The sequence below is a fragment of the Cannabis sativa genome, chromosome 4 (assembly GCF_029168945.1).
Source record: "Cannabis sativa cultivar Pink pepper isolate KNU-18-1 chromosome 4, ASM2916894v1, whole genome shotgun sequence".
Lineage (NCBI taxonomy): Eukaryota > Viridiplantae > Streptophyta > Magnoliopsida > Rosales > Cannabaceae > Cannabis > Cannabis sativa.
Window position 1 is genome coordinate 75,711,111 of NC_083604.1, and position 16,650 is coordinate 75,727,760.

At 34.4% G+C, this 16,650-nt stretch overlaps 2 protein-coding genes across 2 annotated transcripts; both read left to right on the forward strand.

Annotated features, from left to right (window-relative positions):
* The first annotated feature begins 760 nt into the window (after positions 1 to 760).
* LOC115712250 (oxygen-evolving enhancer protein 1, chloroplastic) lies at positions 761 to 3,082 on the forward strand. The gene is made up of 2 exons (XM_030640507.2): positions 761 to 1,355; positions 2,207 to 3,082. The coding sequence occupies exons 1-2, from the start codon at positions 1,110 to 1,112 to the stop codon at positions 2,963 to 2,965; spliced, it is 1,005 nt and encodes a 334-aa protein (XP_030496367.1). The 5' UTR covers positions 761 to 1,109; the 3' UTR covers positions 2,966 to 3,082.
* A 2,479-nt stretch (positions 3,083 to 5,561) lies between these two features.
* On the forward strand, positions 5,562 to 9,647 carry LOC115713780 (uncharacterized). Its single transcript, XM_061114006.1, has 3 exons — positions 5,562 to 6,282; positions 6,364 to 6,432; positions 6,547 to 9,647. The coding sequence occupies exons 1-3, from the start codon at positions 5,562 to 5,564 to the stop codon at positions 9,645 to 9,647; spliced, it is 3,891 nt and encodes a 1,296-aa protein (XP_060969989.1).
* Positions 9,648 to 16,650: the final 7,003 nt, after the last annotated feature.

A 16,650-nucleotide genomic window follows, 5' to 3' on the forward strand; every position in this document is an offset into this window, starting at 1 on the left:
AAAACACATTATATGTAAAACTAAAGAGATTACCAGTCGAAAAACCATACCTGTGACTTGGAATCTCCATCTTTGTACTTCTGATCATTGAAATAGTGGAATCGAGCTCTCAACTTTGAGGAGCAGCTCAAATGGAGACGTAGCCAATTTTATTGGTGAACTTCGGGAAAAATCTAGTGTATTCTAACTTAAATCTTTCTGGTTTTGTGTGTGTGAGTGTGTTTAGATCAGATCATTGTAGATCTGATCTTGTTGTTGTGTTTGTGTTTGGATTTCTGGGTTTGCTAGGGTTAGGGTTCGAGTTTCTCAGAGAGAAACTCTCTGCTAGGGTTTCGAGTAAGACAAAGAGTGAGGGAGTGAATGAGAAGGTTCTCGAATCCTTCTTTGGTTTTGTTCAAAGACAAAACGAAGCCGTTTTGGGGGACTGACTTTGAAAAGTCAGTGGAACAGTGAAAGGTTGAAATTGACCTTGGAAATTGATTAGTTTTGTTTTGTTGGTGTAGGGTAAAATTGTAAATGGCAATTTAAATTTCCTACAGAGAGGTAAATGAGTAATTCTATAATAGATTGGTATTTAGATAACGTAATTTTTTAATTCAAGTATATATATGATTATGATTAGCTTCTTAATTATGAGTATAGAATTACCCTAAAAAAAGCTAATTAAATTACTGCTTAAACAATAATATATCAAAGTAATTAGTAAAGATCAATGACAATTTAAATAAGAGTGAAGTGATGAATGAATAAGAACCACATAACAATCATGTGGTGCATTTCATTTGAAGAGTCCACAATCTAAACTAGCTAGGCTTAAGTTAACAAACAGTCTGACCACAGAGTATCTTTATCCCCAAACAAGGACTTAGCCCACGTGGCAAACACAAGAAAGAAACTAATGCATTTAGCTTGAAGTAGCCAATGAGAGAAGACCTTATCCTATCCATTATCTCAGCTTAAAAAATAAGTGTACTATATCCACTCTCTCCACACAAACACACCTCTCTCTCTCTCTTGCCACTTTTCAATTACTTACTCTGTTTTTTCAGTTAGGACAATAGAAAAACAAGAAGAAAAGAAGAAGAAGAAGAAGAAAGGTGTAACCAATCATGGCAGCCTCGCTACAAGCAGCGGCCACTCTAATGCAGCCCACTAAGATGGGGTCTAATGCTAGCCGAGGTGGGTTGCAACTGAGGTCTTCTCAGAGTGTTTCAAAGGCTTTTGGTGTTGAGAGTTGTGGTGGAGCCAGGCTCACTTGCTCACTCCAAACTGACTTTAAGGATTTGGCCCAAAAGTGCCTTGATGCTACTAAGATCGCTGGCTTTGCTCTTGCCACTTCTGCTCTTGTTGTCTCGGTACACTACTTTTATATACATAATATATATTTATGATAAAACCCTTTGTTTGATTCTCAGTGTTTGTAGTGTTAATTATGTTTTGAAGGAACAGATTGTTGTCACTTGCGAATCTGAGTTTGATCACTGTGGTATTTGAATAGAGACTATAGATTTTTCATTTCAACAAAGAAAGTGTTTAGTGAGTTATTGTCTCTATTCAAATATGAGTTAGGAGTTTGTCTACTCCTTATTTGTTTTTTCTTATTTACACTTGAATTGGTTTAGCATGCTCTTAATATAGTATATATTACTCAGTTACCTAAGTTAGGATTAGGAGAAATTTGTCAAATTAAACCACATTTACTACCACCGCAGTCCTAAGGTATATGGAGTCTAAAGCAAAATTAAATTTGGGAGTAATTTAATTATTATCAAAATGATAAATCTAATACTTTAATGTAATTGTTAAGTTATAAAAAACTCTTAAAAGGTCATAGCTACATATAACTAATTTTTAAAAAAATAAAAAAGTAAATATTAGGGATTGATCCCTTGCTTAAAACTTTTTGCCATAACAACCAAATGATATATATTATATTTTTTTTTTGCTATTTAATATCTTATTTATATATTAATAATTTTTGTTTTCACAAATTTGGGGGCCTGAGTGGTCGGGCCCGAGGCGCACCCCTAGTTCGCCTACACTCAGAGCCAACCCTCCAACGAATTAAGAGTAACTTTTAAAGTTAGTTATTTTACTAATAAGAAAATTTAGTAATGTTTATTTTTGTATGAAAGTGTATTAAAGTCTTATTGGGTTTTTTTGTTCAAAAGTGGAAAAATGGAATGGTTTTATCATGTTGAAACAGGGAGCAAGTGCAGAAGGAGCACCAAAACGTCTAACATTCGACGAAATCCAAAGCAAGACATACATGGAAGTGAAAGGAACAGGAACAGCAAACCAATGCCCAACAATCGACGGCGGTGTCGAGTCATTCGCCTTCAAAGCGGGGAAATACAACGCGAAAAAGTTCTGTTTGGAGCCAACTTCATTCACAGTGAAAGCAGAAGGAGTTAGCAAGAACGCCCCAGCAGAATTCCAAAACACCAAGCTCATGACACGTCTAACTTACACCTTGGACGAGATCGAAGGACCTTTCGAGGTCTCGAGCGACGGGACAGTCAAGTTCGAGGAGAAAGACGGCATAGACTACGCCGCAGTCACCGTCCAGCTCCCGGGAGGTGAACGCGTGCCATTCCTATTCACAATCAAGCAACTTGTGGCTTCTGGCAAACCCGAAAGCTTCAGCGGTGAGTTTCTTGTCCCGTCGTACCGTGGTTCGTCGTTTTTGGACCCAAAGGGCAGAGGTGGGTCGACTGGGTATGACAATGCTGTAGCATTGCCAGCTGGGGGCAGAGGTGATGAGGAGGAACTTCAAAAGGAGAATGTAAAGAATACTGCTTCTTCAACTGGCAAAATTACTCTTAGTGTTACTAAGACTAAGCCTGAGACTGGTGAGGTGATTGGTGTTTTTGAGAGTGTTCAGCCATCTGATACTGATTTGGGTGCTAAGGTTCCTAAAGATGTCAAGATTCAGGGTGTGTGGTATGCTCAGCTTGACTCTTAGATCAATATTAGTTTCTCTTTGAATGAATCAATCAATGAATCAATGAATAATTTCTCTTTTTTTTTATCATTGTTATTATGTTGTAAGTTTTATGAGATTTTTGGGTTTTTATTGTTATTCCAAAGGTGTTTTTTTCTCTGCTTTAACTTTTGTTAATTTTGCCTTGTAAAAACTAAAACCCATCTCTCTCTCTCTCTCTTTTCTCTTACAACTACTCAAAGAGGAACTTGTTTGTGTTGTATATTATAATTATCATCTTCTTCCTTTTTATTGGCTTTAATGCTAAATATCGTTTTAAAAGTAATTACAATATTATAAATGTCAATATTATGAACCATTGTTTTTATTATTTTTTTTACCTTTTGTTTCAAATGAGACAAATATTGATTTTTATAGTTTAGATATTAACTTGTTTTATGCATCAAAATTTCAAATATAAGCTTAATGCATGTCATAACACGAAAAGTTCGAAAATTACAAGTAAGTACAAACACCCTATATTAGTCCGAAATTATAAAACGTTAAAAAAATTTAATAATAATAGTAATAAATATGTATTAATTAATTATAAATAAATTAAAATATAATAAAACTCAAATATAACACCGAATATTATAATTATATAATTGAAACTATTAAAAAATATAAAATTAAAACTACTTTAAGTTTTAAATATTTATTAGTAAATATTCAAATTTTAATAATTCTAACGATTTTTTTTTATATATATATATTTAATTGTTTATAAAATATTATTGGAAAATTGTTAAAAAATAATTGAAGCTAGAAAAAAAACATATAGTTTAGAAAAATACTTAAGTAGAATTAATTTTTTTTTTTTTTTTTTTTTTTTTTTTTTGCAATTACATACTTATGTGAAAATAATTAGAATTAAATATTAAATAAAAACTGATCATTATGAGTATTTTAGATTAAAAAAAAAAATAAATTTCGGTTATATCATTATGAGTATTTCTCTTCCTTTATATAGTCAAAGTCTTAAGTTTTAGTTTCCCTTTTTTAAATAAAACATTTATTAATTTAATTAAATAAATAAATAGAAACAATTGTCATTAAGAGTATAATTGACATTTTAAATATATTTTCTTGCGTCTTGTCATATGACATGGTATGAGTGTTTTGAAGTTTTCTCTGGTATGAGTGTATGAGTGTATCTCTGGTTTATGTTTAATTGTTTATTTGTTTCGATCAAAGGTTTATTCTGGTATTGGTGGTCTTTTAACTGGTTCTATTGGCTATCCTACTGTCTAGCTTTTGTGTTTTATTGTCTTGTAAGAATGAATACCGTTCCCAACTTGGAAGACCAATATGCAGCCCTGAACATTGAAGAAGTTGAGGAAGAGGGATTACTCTTTGAAGGGGAACATGACGAGGCCTTTGAGATAGATGATAGATGGTGCTTGGTGGGACGTTTTCTCACTCACAGATCGATTGACTTTCAAGCAATGCAAAATAAAATGGCACAACTATGGCAACCGGGGAGAGGAATGTATGTGAAAGAATTAGAGAACAATCTGTATTTGTTTCAATTTTATCATGAAGTGGACATTGAACGGGTTAAGGAAGGAAGCCCACGGACTTTCGACCGAGTTCCTTTGTTATTTGAGCGACTCAAACAAGGCGAAAATCCCAGATCAGTACCTCTTAATCGGATTGATTTCTGGGTACAGCTTCACAATTTGACAACGGGTTTTATGTCGGAACAAGTGATTCGGGGACTGGGTAATTATCTTGGGGAATATGTCAAATCGAATCCTAACAACTTTGTTGGTGTTTGGAGGGACTATCTGCGGATTCGTGTAAAAATCAATGTCACTCAGCCACTAAAAAGGAAAAAGAAACTGATTAAACAGGGAGGATTCAGTTGTCATGCTCTGTTCAAGTACGAGGACCTTCCAACCTTTTGCTTCATCTGTGGAGTTCTTGGACACTCCGAGAGGTTTTGCGATCGTCTCTTTGATACTCCCTATGACCAGCTAGAGAAGCCTTATGGTCTAGAGATGAAAGCACTCCCAAGACGAAGGAATTACGCTGCTGGTGCGAGATGGTTGAAACCAGGAATTGCCACTAAGTCCGGCGGTGCTTCTTCCTCCGGCCACTCAACTGTATCCAATCCCATTAATGCTGTATTTTCGACAGCCCAACAAAGCAGTAAATCAGGGTGCGGTCAACATGGGATAAATCAAGCACAAAATCTGGGATTCAATCAAAATAAATCAATCAATGCAACCAATCAAGCTACAAGAAATATGGAAGAAGACTCCCCACTTTTGAATGAGAGGCCGAATATGGAAAGTGTGGGAAAGGAGCAATTTCAAACTGAAGAAGGGGGGGCTGATATGACGAATCCAATTAATAATGAGGAGGCTCTTCTTATTATAGAAAGTAAGAGAAGGAGAATGGGCTTTGCCAATCAAAGTGGGTTTTTGGTTATGGAAAACGTGGGACATGAGACAAATGTGAAAAATACCACTGGGCCTACAGATTTAATAGATGTGGATATGGATGCTGAAGTAAATGGTAGTACAAAAAACTTGTTTGGGGCGGGTTCTGGTTCATAGACCCGCTAGGAATTATGAATGTGTTAAGTTGGAATTGTCGTGGGCTTGGGAACCAGCGGGCTTTTCAATTCCTTAAGGAGATTGTGTCTCAAAAGAAACCCAATTTTATTTTCCTTTGTGAAACAAAAAGTGACAAAAGCAAAATGCAAAGAGTGGGCCGTGCTTTGGGCTTTGAAGGAATGTTCATTGTGGAAGCCCAAGGAAGTGCTGGGGGATTGGTTATGTTCTGGCGTTTTCAAGCAGAGGGTCGACTTCTTGGCTACTCAACAAACCATATCGACATCATGGTTTCTTCACCAGAGAGAGGCGAGCGGAGGTTAACGGGTGTCTATGGGGAACCAGTTCGAAACAGACGACATTTAACATGGGAGCTCCTTCGGTTCCTATCAAGAGATTCCAATCTCCCATGGTGTGTAATCGGGGACTTAAACAATGTGATGAGGCAGGAAGATAAAAGAGGAGGTCGGCGTTATCCGCACCAGTTGATAACTGGTTTCCAACAAGCATTGACGGACTGCAATTTACATGACATGGAATTGACGGGTTATCCATTTACATGGGAGAAAGGCCGAGGCACTCAAAACTGGGTAGAGGTGCGGCTTGACAGAGCACTGATCACTCCAACTTTTTCTCAGGTTTTTCCTCTTGCTGTTCTCACTAATTTGGAATTATCATCTTCTGACCATTGCCCAATTCTCTTGGAACCCGACATTGTTCAACAATTCACTCCTAGCCGTACCTTTAAATTTGAAAATGCCTGGTTCAAAGAGCCGTTGTGTTTTGAGCTTATCCGCGACTGCTAGGATGCTTCAATAGACAACAATTTAGCAGCAAAAATAAAGAAGTGTGCCGATGTGCCTGGTCCTTGGGGAAAAGAAATCACAGGTAATTTTAAACTGAGAATTAGAAAGTGTAAAGTTGAACTTGCAAACCTGAAAAATAAGAGAGATTCTCACTCAGTTCAAAGATACAGTGATGTAAAAAAACAATTGTTTAAAGTGCTCGACCAAAGAGAAGCTTTCTGGAAACAACGTTCAAAACAGTTATGGTTGAAAGAGGGGGATCAAAACAGTAGCTATTTTCACAAAACTGCTACTACTCGAAAAAGGCATAATCAGATTGATCGGTTGCAAGATGGCCATGGTAATTGGGTATATTGGGAGAATGGATTACCAATGGAAATTACTAGTTACTTTAACAATCTTTTCCAATCGGCAGGAGGCACTTTCCAGGAGATAATTGATTGTGTTAACACCTCTATTCCTGAAATAGCTCATGAAGAATTCCGTCAACCAGTTACAGAAGAAGAGGTCAAAAGAGCAGTTTTTCAGATGCACCCCGACAAAAGCCCAGGGCCAGACGGTATGACACCAGCCTTTTATCAAAAAAGTTGGTCAATTGTAGGCAAGGATGTAATTCAAATGGTTCACAATTTTCTTGCTACTGGAGAGTTTGAAGAGGGCTGCGCCGATGCCAATATTGTTCTAATCCCGAAGAACAAGAAACCCGAGAACATGACTCAACTTCGGCCAATTGCTCTGTGTAATGTGTCCTATAAAATCATAACTAAGGTTGTGGTTAACCGCATGAAGCCTTTCATGGACAGAGTGGTGTCGGAGAATCAAAGCGCCTTCATACCAGGTAGACTCATTTCAGATAATGTGCTTATTTCTTTTGAAGTCTTACATTATTTGAAGAGAAAGCGGAAATGGAAAGATGGTTTCATGGCGCTAAAGCTTGACATGAGCAAAGCCTACGACAGAATAGAATGGAATTTCCTTGAAGCCATGCTCCATAAGCTAGGCTTTGAAAACTGGTGGACTAGGCGTCTAGTGAAGTGTGTTTCTTCAGCGTGCTATACAGTGATTCATGGTAGACACGAAATCGGCCCCATCATTCCTTCAAGAGGTATTAGACAGGGAGATCCACTATCCCTCTATCTTTTTATCCTATGTGCTGAGGGCCTTTCAGCGATCCTACAACGATACGAAGCACGTGGTTTATTACATGGTTGCAAAGTTGCAAATGGTGCCCCCCGAATATCGCATATGTTATTTGCGGACGACAGTTACCTATATTGTAAGGCAACTATGGAAGAAACTACAAGAGTACAAGAGGTGTTGAGCAAATTTGAAGAGGCTTCAGGTCAGAAAGTTAACTACTCTAAGTCCTCTATTTTTTTCAGCACTAACACAACCTTGTCAACTCGTAACAATATTAGCCAAAGGCTCGGCATGTCTATAGCAGGGACTAATAGTCTATATCTTGGACTTCCTAGCACCATATCTCGCAACAAGACAGCTGTTTTTGGTTACTTAAAGGAGCGAGTTCGAAAACGAATTGACGGTTGGGAATCAAAATTCCTTTCTCGGGCAGGGAAAGAGATTTTAATAAAAACTGTGGCTCAATCTCTACCAAGCTATGCTATGAGCGTGTTCCTAATTCCAATTGACATTACTCGGGAGATGGAGAAAATTATGACAAAGCTTTGGTGGCAATCTTCTAACAAGTCAGGAAAAGGGATCCATTGGCTTTCTTGGGACCGACTGTGTACTCACAAGAAAAAAGGGGGTATGGGCTTTCGTCATCTTCGTGATTTTAACTTGTCACTTCTTGGCAAGCAAGGTTGGCGACTCCTAGTGCAACCCGACTCTCTCGTTGCCAAGATTTTTAAGGCTCGCTACTACCCCAACAACTCTTATCTTGATGCCTCTCTAGGTAACAATCCTAGTTTTGTTTGGCGTAGTGTATGGGAAGCGCAACAACTTGTAAGGAAAGGTCTTCGTTGGTGTGTAGGAGATGGAACTGAAATCAATGTTCTTAACGAACCATGGCTGCCTTGTTCTGATAATCCTTATGTCTCTACTTCTCATCCTAGCTTAATTGGTGCTAAAGTCCATAGCCTAATGAAGATAAATGACACAGGTTGGGATATGGAAATTTTAGAAGATTTATTTGAGGAAAGAGATAGAAGATTGATAGTGAAAATTCCCTTGCAACAATCGGCAGCTAAAGATACATTGACATGGGCATATGAAGCTTCGGGTATATACTCAGTCAAAAGTGCCTACAAGCTCCTCCAACAAGTTAATGGTAGATGGGATAATGATGATGATGCTGCATCAACTTTCTGGGCTACTATGTGGCGTCTAAAAATCCCTCCTAAAGTGAAGAATACTCTTTGGCGTGCGGGTAAGAACTGCCTTCCTACTCTTTGTATGCTGCAAACGAAGAGAGTTAATGTTAACTCTCTCTGCCCGATTTGTAGAGAGGAAGAAGAGACTATATTACATGCCTTGGTCACTTGTTCACACATAAAACAAGTTTGGGATCGAGTAGGAATTGGTACAAATATCACCCCCGATATCACTCTTTTTCTTGACTGGTGCATTCGGGTTTTTACTGGTGCCGACTCAAGCAAAAGATGCTTAATTGCAACACTTTGTTGGGCGATTTGGAGTGCCCGAAATGATTTTGTTTGGCAAAAAAAGGTGGTAAACGCTGACAGAATTGTAGTGTTAGCTAGAGGTTATCTTGATCAATGGACAAATGCTCAAAACACTCTCATTGAGTCATCATGGTCTGGTTTTCAGACGGGTGATGGGGTTGAGCAATGGTCCGCTCCAAGTGAAAATAGTATCAAGATCAATGTTGACGCTGCTCTTTTTGAGGATGGAACCAGCCACAGGATCGGTATGGTAGCTCGTGACCATCACGGTTTCCTAGTCGAAGGCCGAACTGAACACTTTCAAGGGGCTGCTACTCCGGAAGTCGCTGAAGCAATCGGGGTCAGAGAAGCCTTGAGTTGGATCAAGAAGAAAAACTGGCAGCAAGCTAGTATTGAAACGGATTGTCTAATGGTGGTTCAAGCACTTCGAAATTCAATTAAAATGTTATCTTTGTTTGGACAAATCATTGATGAGTGTAAACGACTCTCCTCGGAACTAAAGCATGTTTCTATTTTCTTTGTTAAACGATCAGCTAATGTGGTAGCTCACAACTTTGCACGAGCTTCTATATTATTTCCTGGTTGTCTTTTTGGTATGGAGTCTGTTCCTACCGATTTGTTACATTGTCTTGTAACTGAGTTTGTTGGTTAATAAAATTATTATTTTCCATTCAAAAAAAAAAAATAATAAATAGAAAAGTAAATTGAACCAAGAAAACCATGCTTGCTTAATTGCCTCTTACTATAGCTGGACCAAGTTAAATGTTTGCCATTTATTTTATATCATACCATAATTTAAAATAAATTTATCTTTTACAAATTTATTTATTATCTTAATTAAACTTATTTAAAAACTAATTTTAATTTAATAATTATAAATAATTATCAAATAAAATACATTTTAAATATATTTTATTTTATTCAACCAACCACCAAAACAAGATACAAAACATAAGACAAAGCCTCACAACTTAAAAGTTGTTTATTATGAGGATTACATCTTTCTTCATAGCTTTGAAATTAGAAAAGTTACAACAACTAAATCTAGCCCTTAAGATTAAGCTTAACCGTTAAACTAATGGCTTTAGCCGAATCACAAATACCCTCAAATATACATTTATTTTTATTACCCATTATATTATATACTTTATTTTGAAAATTTTATTATTTCTATCATTAATGATTATTTATTTAACTTTTAAAAAAAATTACATTGTAACTGCCACTAACTCAAAAAAAAAAAAAAGACAAAAAAAAGTAAAAGTATGAAATTGTAACAATAAATTCTATATAAAAAAAAATAATGTAGTAGTACAAAAAGATAAATAAAATTGTCAAAACTAAATAAAAAAATTGTAATACAAAAACATATTGAGAGGAGTTGATGTTGTTTTGCATATTGCAATTAAATCAAGGGTAAATACTATTTTGGACCATGTGTTTTGTAAAAGTTACCGCCACTAACTTTACGATCCATTTTGTCATTTAACAAAACAGAAGCTCCAACTGATAACTTTTGCAAAACACAAGGTCTTAAATGGTATTTACCCTTAAATCAATGTTTTGTTATTTTTCTATTGCTTTGTAATTATCTTTTTGTTGTTTTATAATTATTTTCATGTTGTTTGTTAAGTTGTTCTAAAGTTGTTTTTAAGTAGTTTTTTTTTACTTTACTGAAATACAGTATTTTTGTAATTTTAAAAGTTTAACACAATATTTTTGAAAACTTGGTACAGTAAAAATGTAAAAAAAAAATATATCAGTAAAAATTTGAAAAGTACAAAAAAAAAGTATTTTTGTAAGATACTAAGATCCCCTAAAATAATCTTCTCCAAGGCCCAAGTCTCTTTATTTCCATGAACTATGATTCTATGAATATGGAGTTTTCGTTAGTATTATGTATGTGTCATCGTTGTCTATCTATTATTATTAGGTATGTACATTTTCAAAAGAGAGTTTCATTAACATATATAATGTTGACCCATTAAGTTTGGTTTGGGTCAGATCGAAGAATATATTGCTCATTATTTGTAATTATTTTCTTTCAAAAGTATATATAAAATTGATATACCAAAGTGTGATAATATTTAGTCTTAAATAGAATTCATTTCTCAAATTTGATTGTTTGCATCGACACACCTTTAGATACTGCCTCATAACTAAGAGTAATAATAATTTAATATATATATCTTAGACTTTTAGCATATGGAATAACACTACTACAAATAATAATAATAATGTATTATAATACTTTGGTATATTGCAAATTGATAGAATTATTATAAGAATATTATTAAGTATAATAAAGAAAATGGAGTTATGCACCAAACGAACTCATTTGATTTTGATGAATTATCTGTTTGGCTTTAATTTGGTTGTTGTTGAGTTATTTTATCCTTTTGATTATTATTATTATTACATCAATATCAAAAAAGAAAGCAATGTCCCACTTCACCAATATATTAAACTTTAACTATTCTCTTGCCAAATTAGAAAAACGAAAGGTACACCTAGAAAACAACTTATTATATGATATAACTCCAAAATCGTATCTTTAATATTATATCTCTTTACTATATTGGAATTAATGAAGTTTATAAAAAAGAAGAAGTATATATTAGCATAAAGAATAATTACTTCCGAATTTTTTACATTATTAAGTTATCTCTTAAGTATATAGTTTGTTAATAATATCATCACTCCAAATATAACTTTTACATTAATGTAATCATTTTATCACACTCTATTTAATTTTTTCGTAAAATAAGTGACACAATGAATAATAGTTGATAAATAGATGCAAATATATATATTATATTTTTTTACCTTAATGATTAAAAACTAAAACTAAAAATATTTATTATATTAAGGTTGGCTTGTGAGTGAGGACAAAGCACGCTGAAAAGACTTGTGTTGGCTTGCAGAGCTAGTTATCATTCTCAAAAGTAGCCAAAGTGACATACACATGTAATAGAGCCACAAGTATGTAGAAGAATGCCAATGGAGACTTGAAGTGGAGATGTTACATAAAGGTGTTTAATTTGCTAGTCAACGGGGCTTGAGAACTGAGGTTTTATAATTCATCAACCCTTTATCTTTATTGAACTGGATTTTAAATCCTGATATTCAACTCGGAATCCCCTCTGCCCTTCAATTTCAATTTAGTAAATTTCAGTTCGGTAGCTCATTACTTAAGAATTCCAAAGTTAAGCGTGTTTGACCTGGAGAAATCTTAGGATGGGTGACCTCTTGGGAAGTTTTCCAAAGAACATGTGAGTGAGGACAAAGCACGCTGAAAAGACTTGTGTTGGCTTGCAGGGCTAGTTATCATTCTCGGAAGTAGCCAAAGTGACATACCCATGTATAAGAGCCACAAGTCTGTAGAAAGATGCCAATGGAGGCTTGAAGAAGAAATGTTACATAAAGGTGTTTGGTTTGCTAGTCAATGGGGCTTGAGAACTGAGGTTTTATAATTCGTCAACCCTTTATCTTTATTGAACTGGATTTTAAATCCTGATATTCAACTTGGAATCCCCTCTACCCTTAAATTTCAGTTCAATATATTTGCTACTTGTCTTTACTATGAGATGTGGATAGCAAGAAAAAAAAAAGCTTTTCATGAGGGTGTTATTCTTACATTGGTTGGTGTTAAGACTTTGGTTCAAAGTTTTGTGACACAAATTCTTCAAACCTTGGCTACGAACATCAGAAACTCTTATGTGGACTCCAAATCAAAAGTCTTGTTCCACGAATACTCCACTGATAAAATTTCTATTTTTGTGGATGTTACTTGTAGAGTTTGTGGGCGGCTGGTGCTATCATTGCTAAAAACCATGCTAGGGTGGTGTTGGAAGCATTAACAGTTAGGTATGATATTTCCTCCCCTTTCCAAGTCGAGACAGGGACCATAGTGCCTCTCCATGCAGTTTCTCTTTGTTTCTTACGTGGATGGCATTGCCTGGTGCTTCACTCAGATTGTAAGGTGTTGATTGATGGCATCTCCTTTAAGAGAGCTCATATTTGGCAAGATAAATATTGATTTATTCATCTCTTAGAGCAACTAGACACGTTGGCTGATGCAAAAATTGTGTGGATTTGTAAGAACCAAAACAATCATACTCATGCTCTTGCAGTTTGGGTTGCCTCATTTGCATATCATTTCTACTTAAAACTTTTTCTCTAGCGTGGTTTTGTGCTCTTTTAATGAAATTTGTAATTAAGCAAAAATAAAGATTAAAAAATAAGAGCATGTTTGGTATTGTTTTCTATTTTTTATTTTTAAAAAAATGTTTTCAGAATGAGAATAACAACTAGTTTTTGAATTTTCAAAACACAAGTCGTGTTTGGTTAATGGTTTCTAAAAACAATTTTTTATGTTTATTTATTTTTTGAAAAATACTAATACATTGAGACCTAATATGAACAAGACCCGACCAGGACACGGACCCTGACTTAGACTCGGACCCGACCTCGGACCTCAGCCCCAGCCCCGTCTCTGGACTTGAATTTTAACCCCAGCCTCGGACTCAGACCCGGACCTTGATAAAAGAGAAAGTGAAGAGAGAGAAAATAATATGAGAAATGATGTGAGATAAAATGAAGAAAAAATATTGACAAAAAGTGAATTGTTTTTAAAACAAAAAATAACATTTTGTTGTTATAAAAATTCTTGTTTTTTGCAAGTTATTTTATTAGAGCTATTTTTAAATAATAAGGCCGAACACACCTAATTGTTTTTTTAAAAAACTATTTTTTATTTTTAAAAACAGAAAAAAGTATTTTAGCTATGATGCAAAATATGCACTAATTTTAGTAACGATTTCCTAAAGTAATAATAATGCTAAAAATGAATCAAAATTCTTTCTACTAGACAAAAGCAAATAAAGAAATGAGAATTTTTTATCCCAATAACTCTAATAAAGTTTTTACCTTTTCTAAAATAATTGAAATAAAGCGTTAACTTAGACCTCGTGGTCATTATTACAAAAAAGGTTCACATGTATGGAAGAAACATCTACGCAACCATATTGATTGTGGGTAAAAGTCCACTTAGCCATATTATGAGCTATAAAGTTACAAGTTCTTACAATACTAAAAAATAAACACCCCACAAAAAGGAAGTAGTTATTTTACAATAACTAGAATAGTTCTCAATCTCCCATCTAGAGTCTACTCCATTGAGAGAGTTTATTATCACCTTAGAGTTACTTTTCACAATTACAAACTTGCATCCCTTTTCAGCTATCGTCTCCGAAGCCAAAACACATGTTGCGGCCAAGCCACAAAGAGCTTTAGAAAAGTCTAATCTCGTTGTTGTCATTCAAACCACCGCACCAAAATGATCTCGAGCAACAACGGCAATACACATGTTCTCCATCTCCACTCTAACATCACAGTTAAGCTTAATCTGATCATGAGAAGGAGGACACCATTCATTCGAAGGAATCAAAGTAGGAGTAGGAATGAGAGAAACTCAGTAATATGTATAACAGTAATAAATAGAGTCAATATAGTATTTCATGTTACCCAAATTATTATTATGTACCTTATTATTTTGAGCCCGCCAAATAGTGTTCACAACAATAGATGCATAAAAAAAAACTCTATTTATGCCTTTGTCTTTTAAGCTCCAGCTGAACTTGACCCAGTCCTCGAATGCATGTTTCTATGATGGGGAAAATACCCCACGTGATGACCTCTACAGGTGATACGCCAAATTGCACCGGAGGAATAAGTGCTCTATTGATTCTTCCTCAGTCCCACAAATAGGGCATAAGGGGTCATCAATGTGGAATCCCTTGTCCAGAATAGAACGAATTGGAAGCTCGTTGGAGAGGATACTCCACCAAATGATCTTGCGACGCTCAAGAATTTTGTTGTTCCAGAGCCTTGTCTCATTACAATTGTATACTTTTTGATAATCAGATAAATAAATTGCTTCTGATTTAGAGATCTAGGGAGGAAGACTTAGTTAATAGTATTACACTATCAAATTGTAATAATTGTTATGGTTCAATCAGGTACGCATACCTAATTATTATATATACTATTATTGTGTTCTATATTATATATAAATTGATCTTGAGTTTATTATTACTTTTTCTAAGAGGCCTACCATTAGATTTTGTATAGAATTTTTTTTCATGGGTCACTCAAGCATCATCCCAAATATATATATAAATATATATATATGTATAGTAGTCGTTACATTTGTTACTGACATTATTTTTTTATTGTAAAAATACTTAAATTGTGATGGTAAGATAAAATTGTATTGCACAACAACAAAACTCTATCGATAAAAAAGTAAAAAATAAAAATCTATAATCATTTATGTAAGTTCTATTTATTGATTTTCATAATTATTACCGAGTTGATTATCTTTGAATAGATTGATTTCAACACATGTATTTTAGACTTGAATTAAGAGTAAAGCAGTAAAGCACACAAAGATTTACAAGCTTCATCTGCACTGAGAACACATCTCAGCCGACTAGTGCTTGGGTTCCCCGAACCAGGGTAATCTCATCTACTAATTCTCAAGAGTTTCGTATTACAATTTCCAGTTCACTCTAAGGAATTTAATACAAACTTTTACAGCAATTAGTAATGAATTACCAACAGCAATCAAGAATCTTGATTGCAAGTGCACAATCCCTTGTGCAGAAATTGAGTTCGCCTTCGACACTTCTTCAATTTGAAATCCCTTTAGATCTGATGACGAAGTTGACACTGAACTCAGCAACGTCAGGCTCTGATTGTTCTGCCATTAATGACCATCTTCAAGCTATACAATCAGACCTATAGAAAACAACAACAAGAACAACAAGATACAACACTAACACCCACGATGAAACTGAACTAACTAACAATATCGATTTAATGGATAATCTGTTTGCAGAATGAAACCGACTATTTATACCCAACAGAACAATCCACCTAGCACTAACTAACTCCTAACGATAAGTCATAACAGACTCACACCAACTTAACAGTACGCAAGTGTGCAGATAAAACAGACTAAAAATCCAGACATGACTAGACATTCTATTAAAATAATCTGTCACAAAATAACGACACTTACAATCTACATAAAATAATATTCTTTGACCTTACTTATGCTTCACTTGAAAATTGTCACTATCAAAGTTGGGTTGCTTTTAGAATGCAAGCTTACTTATATTTTAAAATCATATTAAATTATTTATTTATTTGTTTTATTAAGAATTCGCATATTCTAAATTATACTATAATAAATATTTTAGATTGTTGAAAATTCTTCTTAAACTATTAAAATTGTTGGATCAAGAATTTCCGTCAAATTCCATTCAGTTTTATTGAAAAAATATCTATAAAGCGATTGTACATGTACCGAATCATATCTCTCAAGTTTAACATGTATTAAATTATGTCGGCAAATTTTTATCCATATCAGCCGCTCATTAGTAATATTAAACGTAAATCTTTAAATACAACAATCTTAATAATTGGGAAATTTTGTAAGGGCTTAAAAAGTTTAAAAATATCAAAGTTGGTGGAACAAATTCTATTTAGTATTTTATTAAAAAAGAAATAAAAGAAGGTGAATTGAGTGAATTATTATTATTATTATTATTATTATTATTATGTTAATAAAGCCAAAAGATGGAAAAGAG

Coding starts and splice junctions, on each gene's coding strand:
- LOC115712250 (XM_030640507.2), top strand. CDS start 1,110: ATGGCAGCCTCGCTACAAGCAGCGGCCACTCTAATGCAGCCCACTAAG. Junction 1,356..2,206: donor CTTCTGCTCTTGTTGTCTCG/GTACACTACTTT, acceptor ATGTTGAAACAG/GGAGCAAGTGCAGAAGGAGC.
- LOC115713780 (XM_061114006.1), top strand. CDS start 5,562: ATGAATGTGTTAAGTTGGAATTGTCGTGGGCTTGGGAACCAGCGGGCT. Junction 6,283..6,363: donor TCAACAATTCACTCCTAGCC/GTACCTTTAAAT, acceptor ATGCTTCAATAG/ACAACAATTTAGCAGCAAAA. Junction 6,433..6,546: donor TTGGGGAAAAGAAATCACAG/GTAATTTTAAAC, acceptor AATTGTTTAAAG/TGCTCGACCAAAGAGAAGCT.